Source organism: Podarcis cretensis (genome assembly GCF_951804945.1).
Source record: "Podarcis cretensis genome assembly, chromosome: 8".
Classification (NCBI taxonomy): domain Eukaryota; kingdom Metazoa; phylum Chordata; class Lepidosauria; order Squamata; family Lacertidae; genus Podarcis; species Podarcis cretensis.
The window spans coordinates 49,837,391-49,853,029 of NC_137177.1; the positions used below are offsets into that span (position 1 = coordinate 49,837,391).

The 15,639-nt window shown below is 44.4% G+C and overlaps 1 protein-coding gene across 3 annotated transcripts; it reads left to right on the forward strand.

Moving 5' to 3' along the window:
- Positions 1–613: 613 nt before the first annotated feature.
- On the forward strand, positions 614–15,316 carry CYB5B (cytochrome b5 type B). Of its 3 annotated transcripts, XR_013842053.1 has the most exons (6): positions 623–875; positions 6,531–6,659; positions 7,199–7,225; positions 14,062–14,093; positions 14,653–14,796; positions 15,006–15,316. XR_013842053.1 is itself a non-coding variant. In XM_079989180.1 (5 exons), exons 1-5 carry the CDS (start codon positions 714–716, stop codon positions 15,055–15,057), a joined length of 402 nt encoding a protein of 133 aa, XP_079845306.1. In that variant the 5' UTR covers positions 614–713; the 3' UTR covers positions 15,058–15,316. The 3 variants fall into 3 exon arrangements, 2 of the variants coding, with proteins under 2 accessions (XP_079845306.1, XP_079845305.1); XM_079989180.1 differs by lacking the exon at positions 14,653–14,796 and having other exon boundaries at positions 614–875; XM_079989179.1 differs by having other exon boundaries at positions 625–875; positions 14,653–15,316.
- The last annotated feature ends 323 nt before the right edge of the window (positions 15,317–15,639 follow it).

Below are 15,639 nucleotides of genomic sequence, written 5' to 3' on the forward strand. Positions count from 1 at the left end.
CCTAGGCTCTGTGATTTATTTTAAGATATTCTTAGGTAATATTGATGGTCCCCTTCTTGGATCCAGAAAACCTCCCTGCCAGCAGAGTCCTTACACATACCCATTGTCATAAGGTACGCATCCTCCTACCTATATGACACCTGCTGAAAGACTTTTTGTTTTGGTAAGCCTTTCTAGACATATATAGTTACCTTTATATGTTTTAAGTTTTATTATTTTCAATCTGTGTTAAAATGGTTATGCTTTTATGATTTTTTAAATTGTTTTGAGTATATATTAGTGTATCAGCTTCTCAGACCTGTGTATGTGTATATAATTTATATTGAAGAGTGGGAAAATATCATACATACACCCCCCAAAAAATCAATCCATCATTTCCATACAGGTTAGGAACCAATTAATATGCTATCTGCCTGTCTACGCTGATGCCATTCCTCTCAAAAGTCCCGTATGAAGCACATCCTAGTCGTACGCATTTACTAAGAGAAAAACATGCTTTGTTTCCCACCCCCGTCGGCCGCCTCATGAAAGTAGACTATTTCATTGGCTGACAAAGTCAACGGCGCGTCGTTCCGATTGGCCTCTGAGCACTATGCCCTCCTCCACCTCATCCCACCCCCCGCCTCGCCACCTGTTTGATGAGTGGGAGTGGCCTAAGGTACGGCGGCCTCGGAAGCCCAAGAATCCCCTTCGGTCGAGGCGAGCGAGTCTGAATGGGGTCGATGAAGGAGCACGGTAGCGGCGGGGACGCGCCGGTGACCCCCGAAAGGAGGCCCGTCTTCACCCTGGACGAAGTGGCGAAGCGAAACACCGACAAGGAGACCTGGCTGGTCATCAGCGGGCGCGTCTATGACGTGACCCGCTTCCTCAGCGAGGTGGCTATGCTAATTTATGCAAATGACGCCCCCCACCCTCAGGAGGGAGCTGTTTTCCGCGATACGGGAGCGGGGGCTTGTGGGTGGACCCACTCCCGCCCAGGGACTTCCTGGGAGCAAGGAGGGAGATGCGGGGCCTTGCTGAGATCATGAAGGCCTGGAGGGGCCGAAAGGGGAGACCCCAGCTGGCCTCTGCCGGACGGGGTGAGGGGGCTGGAAAAGGCTAGCCTGCAGGCTAAACATGGCGGGGTGGTGGTGGTAGGGATGGCTAGGCCCTCGAGGGAGCCTCTTCCAGCCTCCTGGACTTTCAACTGCAAGCGGCCTGTAGATTGGGAAAGGCAGAACACAACGTCATAATGTCCAGGCTAACTTCTTCCAGCTCCTGACAGACACAGGGCGTTGCTTTGCCATAGCATCCCCTGCCTTCCTTCTAAGGCTGTGGGCAGGTTCACCCCGTTCCCACAACTTCAGTGGGCTGAGTTTCCTCAGTTATCCTTTGAAAATGTTAAAAATGTATACATAAAAAGTAGCAATACACAGAGAGTAAATCTAGTCAGCCAGAGTCAATTGGAGGACCCACATGGGAATGGGGATAAAACAAATGCTTTGCATGTAGGAGGCATGCAGATTCAGTCCGCAGCATCTCCAGTTTAAAGGGTGGTACACTCTAAAGGGATGCGGGTGGCGCTGTGGGTTAAACCACAGAGCCTAGGACTTGCCGAGCAGAAGGTCGGCGGTTCGAATCCCCGTGATGGGGTGAGCTCCCGTTGCTCAGTCCCAGCTTCTGCCAACCTAGCAGTTTGAAAGCAAGTCAAAGTGCAAGTAGATAAATAGATACCACTCCGGCAGGAAGGTAAACGGCATTTCTGTGCGCTGCTCTGGTTCGCCAAAATTGGCTTAGTCATGCTGGCCACATGACCAGCTGTACGCCAGCTCCCTCGGCCAATAAAGCGAGATGAGCGCCGCAACCCCAGAGCCGGTCACGACTGGACCTAATGGTCAGGGGTTCCTTTACCTTTACATTCTTGCCTGAGATGTTGGATGGCCAGTGTGAGGGGGAAAGGGCTAGGAAAAGCCTTGGAGACCCACTGCATGACACTTTAGATAAAGGGAAGGGCAGGAAATTATCTGAGGCCCTATAAGTATTTTCAGGCTCCCAACTCCCATCAACCCTAATGACCTAATTATCCCAGTGGCCTGGGATAATAGGAACTCATTGATTTACTTCTTTATTGCATTTATATCTCACTTTTTTCTCCATGGAGCTCAAGGTGGCTTACATGGTTCTCCTCATTTAATCCCAACAACACCCCTGTGAGGTAGGCTAGGCTGAGTGAATGGCCTAATGTCACCCAGGGAGCTTCATAGCCAAGTGAAAATTTGAACCCTGGTTTCCCATGACCTAGTTCAATACACCGACAACTATTTCACACTGGCTGTCCAAAAATATCTAGAAGGCTGCAAGTTTCCCTTCCCCTTGAAGCAGACAGTACTAGGCTAGTGGACCCAGGGGTTGACCACTTGGCGGCTTTGTAGGCATACACAACTGCTTATTGACTTCTCTAAATGAGAACAGGATAGGAGCAAATGCTTGTTAACGGTTTGCAAAATTCAGCTAACCCTCTGTGTGAACATATCTTATGTTGCAGCCTCTATTAAGATTTAGGATCTCACAGGGTTGATGTGAACATTTATATGAAAAGGATTTTCAACTATTTGGAACACTAAAATGTTATAGAAATAATTATTAACTGCTAGCAGCCTTGTACCTGGAATTGCTCAGGAATTCTAAGAAATCAAAACATCAGTGCAGTTTTGAAAGGTCCAGTTCAGTGTGCCATCTTGATTTCTAATGGCTTCCCATTGTACCCAAACAAAGATAAAAAACGCATCCTTGATCTCAGGAACCATTTTGCAAAATTTGGTTACAGTGTCTTAAGAGGTGTCCAAATGCATAGCAATCAGACAAACCATTTTCCAAAATACCTAATAGATGCCAGTATTTTAAAAAGCAAGGTAAGTTTTGCAGGAAGTGGCCACTGTATTGGAAATATCCATATTTCAGTGTCTGGTACCTAACATATAATATTGTCTTAAGTCTGATTAATTCCTCAACTGCTTATGAGCTAATTCCCAATTCTGGCTACTCAGTGACTTTGAAGTTGCTGTTTACTTCCCAGAAGTACTGATTAAGAGGGTTGGGGGTGGAATTGTGTGTGCACACAGACACACATGATCACTTTCCTCTTTCCCTTCCCAGCAGTCCACAGTGTCTTAAGACAAGACAAGACAAGTCTTAAGCTTCTGGTAAATGCACATCCACACCATAATCTGAATCAGATCTAGATTGCAATACCATCTGCAAAAAGAGTAGTCTGGAGACTGAGGACTGTGGGTGGTCTAAATTACTGTTTATTTCACTTAAGTTTCTAGACCTCTTTTTATTGCCTATCTAGAGCAGTTAACAATCACCACATAAAAGCAACATAAAACTATATTAAAGTAATTAGTGCTTCATTTTTAAAAAATCGATAGCTAATCACAGAGATAAAAGGAAATTTAATGAAAACATTGTAAATTTGCAAAAGAGCCTCATAGGTTTGTCCTAATATAAAATGCCTTTAGGCCAATTACTAGCTACTTACATGCTTTGGCCTCTTTGATAATGTAGTCTAATGGATTGAGGCCACCACTGAGAAGACCCCGCTGTGTGTTTACACTTGTGTGCCTGTGTGTGAGTTTAACCAAGGCCTCTTCTACTGTTTTGAAAGGATGGATGAGCTCACAAGGAAAGAGAAGTGCTTTCTGTAGGTCTTCTGTTGAAGCTGTAGATGGTACCTTTCAGACTCCTAGTTAGTTCAGTAGTTCCTAAACATCTTCCCCCATGGACTGCTTGAAAAATTCCTGTAGTCTTGGAGGACCACTTATTGATCTTTCTGCCTATTTTAGCAATTGTACTGCAATGTTCTTCAACCTGAAACTCTTTGTGCTTTCTTGCTGCATGATACATGAGTGAGATTGTGGTTCAGCCTGAAGTGCTACCACAGGCTTGTTGCGTAAAGCAGAGGAGGCCTCTTTGCAAAGAGATAATTGTGTTCTGCTCCTGGGGCTCCAGCAGATTGTCGGTCAATGGGCCAGATGCTGATTTAGTCCTTGAAGCCTGCCAATTGCAGCAGGGATTACATAAATCCAATTCTGTTTAGTAATGTTGCAGCAAAGATTACATATTAAAGAATGAGACGTTAGACTTTCATGTGATAGAAGCACATTGGAATGAGGGAGACCTGGAGCTCCAGAAAGCTAGGAATTGAATTCCTGGGTAGCTCAGAAGCTGCCTGGGAACACCAGATGGGTACCCATAATGTATTTCAAGGGAGGATGCACAGGAATGCTTGCTTTTGTGCCCCTTCTCTTGTGTGCCAAATTCTGGGCCCTCACTATGTCTCCTGCTCTAAATGCAAGTTGCTACGAGACTTTGGAAGATTTAAAATCAAACGTCTGAATAGCATTAGCTCCGGCAAAGAGCTTTGGGTTCCTATTCTTCCCTAGGCTGGGGGCATCTTTGCTGGGTACTTTCCAACTTGGTTTGGCATTCTGTTCTCTACTGTTTGCTTGATCACTTGGAGAAAAATTTTCTGGATGTAAATGGCCTTTTGGCTGTGGATGAATTCAACTTCTCAAACTGACTGTATATCAGATCATCTATCTTATTGATCCAGCTTTTCTAAGTGACATGGAACGCCAAAACTGTTCTTTAAGGAGAAACTTAAAACCAGAAGATACCAAGAACTTAAGGCAGCATGACACACACTAGCCTAATTCAAAAGCTACCTTTGTATTTGTCTTCTCTCTCCTTCTCTCTGGTAGTATGGAAACCAGATTCAATGCCTGAGAGATTAGTTAGGGCTGAATACTATCCATTTTCAAATAAGCTTTGCTTAACTTCTTTCCATGCCCATCCTTAACTTTGCAGTTCATAAAGACAAAGGAAAGAAGTCAATTGCTGGTGGCTTAAATCAAGCCCTTTTCGCTTGTTGTCCATTTCTAAGGCCTTCAGTCTCCACACCTCTTGTGTCATTCTGGGGAGAAATGTGAGCTGCCAAAGGGGGAAGCTGATGACGTCAATCAGAGATTACTCTCATCACCTCTGCCCCCTGCCTCGCCCTTGGAGGCTTCTTCTTTTTCTTTTTTTTACCCTGGGAGCAATATCCACCCCAGGGATCCTTCCAGCACATTGAAGGTGTGCCTGGGCATGTTTTGACTGCACTGTACTCTCTGACCTGAGATGCTGTATGTGGCTCCTGCTCTGCCAAAAGTCAGTGGCATCTACAACCCAAGGGAGAGGTAGCAGGAGTCCAAACTATTGGAAGTAAAACACAGATAGTGTAGGAAGCTTCTCCTTTTAGCACATTGGGCAATTGACCACCTAGCCTCACACTATTTATTCCAGCTGCAAGTATCTGTCCACTATTATTGCTATTGTTTAGATTTCTTACCTGCCCTTCACCATAAGGTCCCAGGATGGGCTGCAGCAATGTAAAATATAGTTAAAAACAACTTTGAATCAGAAGTATAGGGTGGGCCCTAAAACATTTATTTATTGAATTTATATATCTTCCTTCTAAGGGTGCCCAGGGAGACAAACATACACACAAGCAATAAAAGACCAAATATCAATTTGAGTACAAATGCAGACAGACAGACAGATAGATAATCAGATGAAGATAGACACATCTATGTGAGGAGGGAATTCAATAGCTATGGGGCTGTCCTAGAGAATGCTCTTTTCCGGCCTGCTGCTATCCATGTTGGGATCAAGTAAAGGGTTTTTGTTTTAACCAAAGATGCCAGCAGGGATTAAATCTGCGACTTTTTGTATGTAAAACGTGCTCATTCCTTGCATCTGTGGAACCAGAAAGCACCGTAGTAATCATAGCGATTCTACTTTGCTCATCCTGGCAACCCTCCATCCCACTCTTTAACTCAATCTTCACCGACCTGGTGGTTCCCACAGTTGTTCTGGACCAGAGCAGATGGGTGTCCTTGGGTGGAAAAATGGCTGTTAATATCAGAGGTACAGTTTAAAAAAATCAGATGGGTCTTAAGTGGTGCTGAAAAACATAGCATTTGTTTTCTTTTATTATCTTACATTTATATCAAAGAATACTCAAGGCTGCACATGATTAAAATACAAATACAGTACTGTAAATCTCCAGGCACCTGATGTGTGTTTAAGGGACCAACATTAATGCATTTCCAGACCATGGGTAGAAGGAGTAAAATCCGCGGACCTCTTGCTTGCCACTACTAGGCTTCCAGGTTCTTGGATGGCCAGGGCCTTAATTTTTCAAGCATGTTTAAGGAAACTGGATGGAATTCTTGAGGCTTCCCATAGTGGAGATGGGACATTAAGGCTGCAATCCAACTACACTTACCTGAGAGTAAGTCCCATTGAATTCATAAGGACTTACTTCTGAGTAGATAAGTATAGGATTCAACCGAGTGCAGTCCTTTGCATGTCTACTTGGATATTATTCCCACCGAGTTCAGTGGGACATGCCTTGGGTTGTCAGTTGTGTATATGCTGAGGAAGAGAAGCTGGTGTGTTTTTCTTGCTGCTTTTCGTTTTCATAGTTCCTATGTTGTTCTTTGCAGCATCCAGGTGGAGAGGAGGTTCTGCTTGAACAAGCTGGTAAAGATGCCACTGAGAACTTTGAAGACGTTGGCCACTCTATGGATGCCCGAGAGATGCTTGACCAATACCTTATAGGAGAGGTTCATCCGGTGAGGTCCTACTATGGGGGGGAAATTGGGAATGTTTGTAGCTTTTATTTAATAAGAATATCCACCTTTGGGTACAGGCTGTGGAGCTCCAGAGAGAAGGTGAGGCACAAACTATTCTTTGCCTCTTTTGTCAAAGAGCTTGTTGTGGGTTTGGGTGGGGGAGCTGATTAATGTAGCAGCATGTGCTCTCAAATGACTTGAACTCAGCCTTTGCTCGCCTCCTGCCCTCCAGTTTTGGACTACAACTCCCATAAGCCCCAGCCAGCACAACTGTGTTGGAGTAGAAAGTATGACCATGCAAGCTGGGGCTGGTGGGAGTTGTCATCCAAAACAACTAGAGAGTACCAGGTTGGCAAGGCAGCGCTAATGTCCTGGTTTTAGTAAATAAGAACTTTGCTCCCAGTTCATTTCTGGGAGTGAGAAGTGAAGGATGCCAGGTACCTCACGTGGCTTGGGCTCTTTCTTGCATGCCAGAAATATTTTCTTCCAGGAGCTTAACATCCTTTCTCTTCTTTCTCTTCCTTTTCTTCTCTCAACAGTGTGACCGTAATCCTAATGCCTCCAAGGTAAGTCACTATCCTGGTGATCTCCCCTACCTCTCTTTATTCTAGCATGGAAAAGGTTTTGGGGCACTTGAAAAGGTTCAGTGAGAATGGGCATGTTGTGTTAGTAGAATGCACCTACTCCTCGGTGAGCAGAGCTCGCCTCACTTTGACTTCAGCAGTGGTAAAACAGCTGAACATAGGGTGCTGCAATGAGAGCTGCCCTGCTGCACTAGGGGTGTTTGGTTGGTTTCTGCCCTTAATTGGTCAGATTGGGGATGGGGGTGCTGTCTGTGGGCCTTTTCCTCTAGAGAGCCCAAGGCCACTGGTGTTCTGGCTGCAGGTCTTGTGTTCTGCCTCTCACGTCCTCTCTTTCTACCTTGGGGCTTCAGTTCAATGAAGAACTCTCCTTCTGCAGTGGTTCTGTGCCATGCTGCCTTCAAACTTGACTATAAAATTGTCTGTAGCACAGTACAGGCAGATCAATGCCTATCTGTGTTCAGAGGTGATATTCCTCAAAGTACAAGTTGCCAGGGAAGCTGAATAAGAATGGATTGTTGGTCTTACTAGGGTTGTTGTTAGGTCTTTAAAGGATGTGGAATGAAAATGTGCATATGCTAATTTATATGTGTAGGTGTCTCTGGGCAGTGTGTGTGTGTGTGTGTTAAGTTTTTTAAATGACTGAAGGAAGCAGAAGATTTGAGGCCTGGTGCTTAGTCCCTCTGGGCTACCAACTCCCTTGCCCTCCCTTGGGAACTTCTTGATGGGACATATGGTTGGCCACTGTAGGAAAGAGTCTGCTGGGCCCCCTTCAGCCTGATCCAGCAGTAGCTGCAGGGCTCTTCTTACTTCCCTCACAAGATATTAAGTTCTGGGTTAAAGGTCCTGGGTTTCAGGACTGTTTACCTTTGCTGGAGGAAAGAGGATTTCTTTGTTCTGCACACAACAGCTTTCAGTTGTAGCTGGTTGAGTGGGTGGGGCTGAAAGCACTCTAGGTATGGAACACATCAGAATACCTGAGCAGCCCCTTCCCAGCAAGTCTACCCGGGAGCTGACCTGGCAAACTCTGTGCTGCAGTTGTTGGGAGAATTCTGAGCCTGTCATTGAAGAGCAGTTCCCACGATTGGAGAGGAGCAGTGGGAGCCATCCGCTGGCTATGTAAACACAGCCATTGTGGGTTGCCCAAGTCCCACTGTGTGGTGCCCAGCAGTTCAATCATTTACGACGAAAGGATTATAACATTTCTCCTACCTAACTCGAAGCCCATTCTGTGTATTATCCTCTCTCTCTCGTCATGCTCCCTGACTTGTGTCAACAAAGGCTTGGGGTGAGCATGAGGTCCCAGCCAGCAACTTGTTGAATTTGTCCTGAGAACTTAAGCATTTGATTCTGTGCTACACTTTGCCCAGAGATGTGCCCCTCTGCCACCAGGGAGCAACCTCAGGTTATTCACAGAAGACCTAAGTAGCTTCTCAGCTGCCTTGCTTCTTGGTCCAGAGTTGGAAATGACTTTATATGGGAAACACCCACTCCCTGTCCTTCATCTGTTGTGTTAGTGTCTCAGGAAGCTGTAAAGTCAATACCTTTCTGTGATTTATGATACCTGGGCGAGAAAAAGAGTCTTCACAATGTTTTTCCTACAAACATAAAAACACATTGCAGTAGTTTCATTTATAGAACCACCCAGATTTAAAGTTTCAGAGTGACTGGTGCACAAGGAAATATGTGGTGTGTGCGTGTTAGCTAGATGAGTGTGGCTAGTTTGATTACTGCAGTTTGATGCAAGCCAACATGACAGTTACTGGGTTTTCTACGTATAGGTCCCCATTTTGAAGGGGGGGAAAACAGGAAAAAAACAAAATTCTACAGGCAAACATGTTTGTACTTTTTTTCATAAGAAGAATGCCAGGCAAACTTTTGTGGCAGGAACATTGCAAAGAAAGAAAAAGTGAGTCCCACTTAAATCTTGTCTAGGTGTCACTCCTTTCTGACAAGTGAGGGTTTTTTTTCCTTAGGAGAGGCATGGAGTACTGTGGGTGGCCTCAGCCCTATCCCTGGAGCAAAGCCCTGGTTGGCCCATCTGAAGAAATGTGCCCAGGCATACCCTATTATTTGGAAATGACTTCTGTCTGCTCTGCATTGTCTAATGGCTTACTTGAAACAATTACTAAAAGAAGGGTTTAGACACTGAGGAAGAAGCTGATGACGTTTCTGGTCCTCTGCCTTTACACTGATTCCCCCACCTACACTTTACTTGCCCTGAAAGGGAGTCCTGTTTTCCCCTTTCAGGATCCTGATGGCATGGTTTGCATCATAATTTTCTGGACTGTTTACATAGGAGACCATGGTCCTTTTGTAGCAGAGCCAACAAATGAGTGCTAGCCCTTTGCATATATGTCATATTTAAATGGCCCCTGTGTTTTCTGTCTCCTTTGCCTCTGCAGAACTTGAGGTACCCCCTCCCCCCTTTGCTCCTCAAGCCTTTGAGCCTGTTTTCTGTCTTTTCTTCCTCTGCCAGGCCTAACCAAAGGCGTTGCTTTTGTTTGCTCACCGCTTCTTCTTCTTCCCTAGCTGCTTCTTCAGTGTTGGTTTTCTGCATACTCAGCAAAAGCAACTTGTGTGGGTCTCAAAAGCTAATGATATCTTCTGTAGGGGAAAACTCAATGTGTTTAGTAGTGTTTACTCCTGCTTTTTCCTTTTTTAAAAATAAATAAAATCATCATGGCTAAAGAAGGAAAATGGTCCCTTCACCTGGGGGCCTATGCAGGCATTGCCTCTTCCAGTGGTAAGGAGACATGGAGGAAGGGCCTTCATAGCCATAGAGAGTGGGAGTTTGATCCAGGCATAGATAGTGGCATTTGCAGGAGCTGGGACAGAGCACCGGGAGCTCACCCCCTTGAGCAGGTTCGAACCACTGACCTTTTGATCGGCAAGCTAAAGAGACTCAGTGGTTTAGACCACAGCGCCACCCACTCGAATGTATGCTATGCTCAAAAGCATACCATTGTGAATAGATAAATAGGTACTGCTACGGTGGGCAGGTAAACAGCATTTCCATGCACTCTGGCACTTGTCACGGTGTCCCGTTGTGCCAGAAGCCGTTTAGTCATGCTGGTCACGTGACCCGGAAAGCTATCTGTGGAAAACGGTGGCTCTCTCAGTGTGAAGCAAGATGAGCGCCACCCCCCATAGTTGCCTTTGACTAGACTTAATCATCCAGGGGTCCTTTACCTCCCCCCCCCCCCCACAATAGTGGCATGGCAGGAGGTGGCTTGGTGTGAGGAGAAGGGAACAAAAAGAGATAGACAGCCCACAAGAAATCAGCTCATACAAAATGGGCAGACTAGGAATATGGTGAAGTGGAGGGAAAGAGCTGATTGGGGTAGAGAGAGGGGGCTTTTACAATCGCAACAGGGATCCATTGGAGAGGGCCTTCAATACTGAGGGCTATAGTGCTTTCTTCACAGAAAGCCTTTGATTGGATTGACTTGATATAGACTTGGATCTCTTCTTAAGACTTCTCTGTTTGTGCTGTCTCTCTCTCTGCTGATGTCATTGTCTGTCATGAGTAGCCACCAAAAAATGTGGCTATTTCTAAATTGCCCTTACTGGAATAGCACCCTTCCCGCTCATGGATTGGGTTTCTTTGCTGGTGCGGCAAGTTTCTGTTTGCGAAAGGCTTTTCTTGGTTTCCAAAGCAGACCTCTCTGACTTACAGGGGCACCTCAGACGGTCTGCTGCATTGTCCTTCCAGCTTCATGTCTCAGCCTGTGGAATTCAGCTCAGTGTTGTTGGTCCTTAAGTCTCTTAGCATCTCTTCTCAACTTTCCACAAGGTTCTTAGCTTTTCACCACAAATGCAACTGTCTTCTTGCCACTACCTCTGAAATACAGCATTGCTTAATCTGTAGGTTGAATGCAGATTAGTGGATTTCTCTTGGGCATCTCTTTTTGCACTTTATGTTGGGCTATTTTATAGGGGGGAAATGATGAGAAGACTCTTTGTCATATAGCCCCCCTGAAAGGAGCTATCCATAATTTCTGTACTGAACAATCTCTTTGATCAACAGAAGTAGGGCAACTCCTAGAGGCAGGTAAAAATTCCTTGTTCTGGCAGTAGTACTTCCATCTTTGATATCTGCTCTGATATTCTGTATTTCAGCCTTCCCCATCCTGATGTCCTCTAGATATTTTGGGTTTTTTTTATAAGATATTTATTAAAGTTTTCAAAAATAATACATTGTGAAACAAAATGAAAAGAAAACACAAAAATACAAAAGTACAAAAATACAAAAATAAAAGCAAATTAAAAACACATAGAGTTTCATTTTCCAGACCTCCTCATACCTCCCTTTCTTATATTCCAATTCAATTTGTTTGTTTAGCAAATCCTCACCACTAATTCTTTTAGTTATTTCAAAACCTTATTTTCCGTTCCTCTAGATATTTTGGACTACAACCCACATCATTCCTAGCTAGCACAGTTGGTTGCTGTATGCTGTAATACGGAGTGTGTGTGTGGGGCGGGGATTCTCCCAGTCTTCTTGTAGCCTTCCCTTTTTCAATAACCTTTGCATGTAGAAACAAACAGCAGTCATATAGCCTACCACATAGTACAATACTGCAAGCAAATTGCTTCTGTGCTTGGTGTCTTAGGCTCACAACATTTTTCATGGTCAGTATATTTATTTGCACTGCCACAGGCCACCGTAATTTTAACAAGTTAAAAACAAGGTTCTGTTTCTGTAGAAACTTATTAAGTTCAGACAGAATTGGGCAATGTTTATTGACGATAGGTATAACAAGGCACATTCTTGACATAATCCAAAATATTTATTAGAGATGACATAATATATACCATTATTTTTAATGTAATACTTGCAATTTCTTTATTTTTTCTTAACTTTTCTTTGTAAATACATATGGTTTTCTAAAGGTGAATACAAATTATAAATAAATTAAGAACAAGTATTTGATAGTCACTTCTTGCCATACAATCCCTCTTGGCTTATGCCTGCATCCTCCAAGGGGAATTGGATAAGATTCTCCTCTCCCCTGGGCTTTTTTGCCCCATCCCAGTTTCTTATCTTTGCTACAAGAAGCAAAGTGATCTGCCAAACACGAGGTACAAGAGAGAATGCCAGCCACTCTTTGTGGTCAAGCTGCTTGCATTGGGTGCACAGAAAGGCTACCTGAACTTGGTAAAGCAAAGAAGTTACATTATTTCAGCAAGCCTCCTTTAGCATTGCTGCTCAGAGCTCAAGCGACAGATTGGAGAGACATGGGATGGGTGCCAAAGGAAGGCTTAGGGCTGGCGCTGGCGCTGGGAGTGTTAAATGGAATCTCATTAAGGAGTTATGTGCATGTTTAACAATTGGCTTCTCTTCACGCTTGGCTAGGAGATTTGGCCAGTGAACAGCACTGCTTTAGACAGCCCTTTTCACAATGATGCTGCTGTCACTTGGCATTTGCAGCTTTGCAATAAGGGAACTATTCACATCTTAAAGGCAAAGGCACCTTTTTGTAACTTCCTTCCATTACATGGAGAGGCAATTGCTCAGGCTGGTTTTTCATGATGTCGCATTTTGAATTGAGGCCAAGTGTTGTGCTTGTAATGAAGAGTCCATGTGTGGCTGCTGGGTGTGAGGCTAAACCAGTATGTGGAATGTGTCTTAAGGACACCAAGCTGTGTACTTTACATAGAGTTGCTGTTAAGACATGTCTGGATGGTAAACAGTGGGGAACTCAAAATTCAGGCCAACAAGCAAGGGCAAAAAAGCAGCACAACACATGGCTTGTATTGTTATGGGAAGTCTCTGCTTGGTGACTGAGCCTTGTAGTCATGGAGAGGAACCTTATTGATCACAGCAGCAAATAAGAAAGCAAAGGAACACACAGCAACTGGCAAACAGTGATTGTCTAAGACAGGCATCCCCAACCTTCAGCCCTCCAGATGTTTTGGCCTACAACTCCCATGATCCCTAGCTAACAGAACCAGTGGTCAGGGATGATGGGAATTGTAGTCCAAAACATCTGGAGGGCCGAAGGTTGGGGATGCCTGAAGAGCTTCCCTATGAAAAGTGCCCAAGTACTTATAGAACATGGAAGAGAGACTGAAGAGAAACTAAATGTGTGCCCAGACATAGTTGTTGGGAAGAATGGAACATGTCGAGAGAGTATAGTGGTACCTCGGGTTAAGAACTTAATTCATTCTGGAGGGCTGTTCTTAACCTGAAACTGTTCTTAACCTGAAGCACCACTTTAGCTAATGGGGCCTCCCGCTGCCACACAATTTCTGTTCTCATCCTGAAGCAAAGTTCTTAACCCAAGGTAATATTTCTGGGTTAGCAGAGTCTGTAACCTGAAGCGTATGTAACCCAAGGGAGCACTAAATGAATAGGTGAAGAACCAGGGCAGAGAATGAAGATCCAGAAAACAATCCTCCCATTCGTTCCTTCTTCCAGGGTCATCTCAATGCTATTACCCACCTTTGCTCAAATTGGACTGGTCATATGTCACAGTAAACAATAAACCATGGTATATTGTAAATGAGCAGAAAGCTGGTGCAGGCTGTTTAATCACTCCCACTTTACTCCAACCTGGCTAGCACAGAAACAAACAAACCAGAAGGCTTGGCGTTACATGCAAACTGAGGCATGTGGTTTGTTTAGGAAGTGGGAGGGGGGACCCTAAGTCAAGCCTGGTGGTTTATTTGTCCAGCCAGGCCATGCTAAATATTCATTGCAAGCCATAGCCCATAGGTTGCCATGACATGTGAACCAGACCATTTCGTAACCTATAATTTCAGCTTGCATGTTTTATAAAATGTACACGAAATGTGTGTTTGTTTTGTCTTCTCAGGTTCCAAGCAAGTCTCCCTCGAAAGAATCAAGGTATGGTATTCTGCTCTGCCAATAGAGTAAACAAACAAGCTTTTTCTAAGTCAGCCTGGTTTCTAAATAGATCTATGGTACTTCAACATTTGTATGGATCAGCCTCCTGCACCAGCATCTTAATCATGCATCATTCTAGGCTTTGTTGTTACATACTATGATCTGTGGAATGACCATCTAAATTAGTCCTATAAATATTTTATTTTTACATATCTGTAAATGAGATAAATCTACCCACTTTTGACTGAGGCCAGTTCCTAATCTTGTGCCATCTTTGCTGCTCCTGTGTTGTATGAGATTCCTTACTCAGCCATGATAATGTATTTAACTGGTAGCCACATGCAGGCTGAAACTAGCGGAAAGTTCTGAAGCAACCATACTTATTGGGTAGGAATGAACTGCCTTAGGTTTTTATCTATACCTATAAATGAATGGATAGAATTGTTAAGACTTTGCTCACAGAACTATGACAGAAAAAGATTCTAGAAAAGAATTCTCCTGTTTTAAGTGCATTTAACATAAATGTAACTTTATTACCCCCCCTTGCCTTTTTCCTCAGTTTCTGGACAGTCTGGCTGATCCCTGTTTTGGGAGCCATAGTCTTGGGATTGATGTATCGCTACTACGTGATGGATGGAAAGTCCTCCTGATTTGACCTTGCTGAACCTTTAGGACTGGAAAGCATGCCTTGCCACTGAAAATGGTGGGGTCTTACTAAATTCTGATGAACACCTAGATGTTGTCCTTCACTTGTATCAGTCAGTCCAGCAGCCCTGGTGTCTGCAAAGCCAAGCGGGAATTTGGTGGGGCCCACTGTTATCTTTCCTGTAACTGCAGAAACAGCAACTTCCTGCCATTCCATGGCATGGCATTTCTGTCACCATTGACCATGAGTCACTTTTCATCCAGCAGCTTCTGGTTCGTCGTGATGGTGCCTCTGATCCATGCCAGCCTGTCCCATTAAGTACCAGCAGAATGAGATGGCATGCTGTCAACATTCCTCTTTAGCAGGAGACCAGCAAGAGAAATGGCTCCACCAGCACAGTGCAGACTGGGAACGGCGGCACACCTGCCTCTTCTCGGGTGTTTTCCTTCAGCTTCTTTCCGTACATGGTTTTTGAAACGGTTAAATGGTACATTTTTGTTTCAGTCTTCTGGTTTACATAGTCCTAACTGTCTGCCTTTTTAATCTGCCTGATCTGTAATAAAGGACTCTCCAATTACTCTGGTCAGCGGCCTTGTTTTCCTGACTGATTCTGCTACCTCTGGCAAAGCTGGAACTGGCCATCACTCGCCTGCCCTTCTGCTTCTGCTCTTAATGCCCTATTTGAGCGTAGAACTCCAAGAAGCTGGTGTGGTACAAAGCTAGTGGCTCTTTCACCAACTTTGTACCAGAAAAGCTTGCTATGTTCTAAGTGCAAGCAAGTTGGTATCAACACTGAGGGAGAGAAGGAAGCTGAAGGAAATTGTGCCTCTAGGGTTGAAACAAGAGATGAGGATACCTTTAAGGGTTGTGCTTTTTCATTTGCTCTGAAGCCTGAAACAA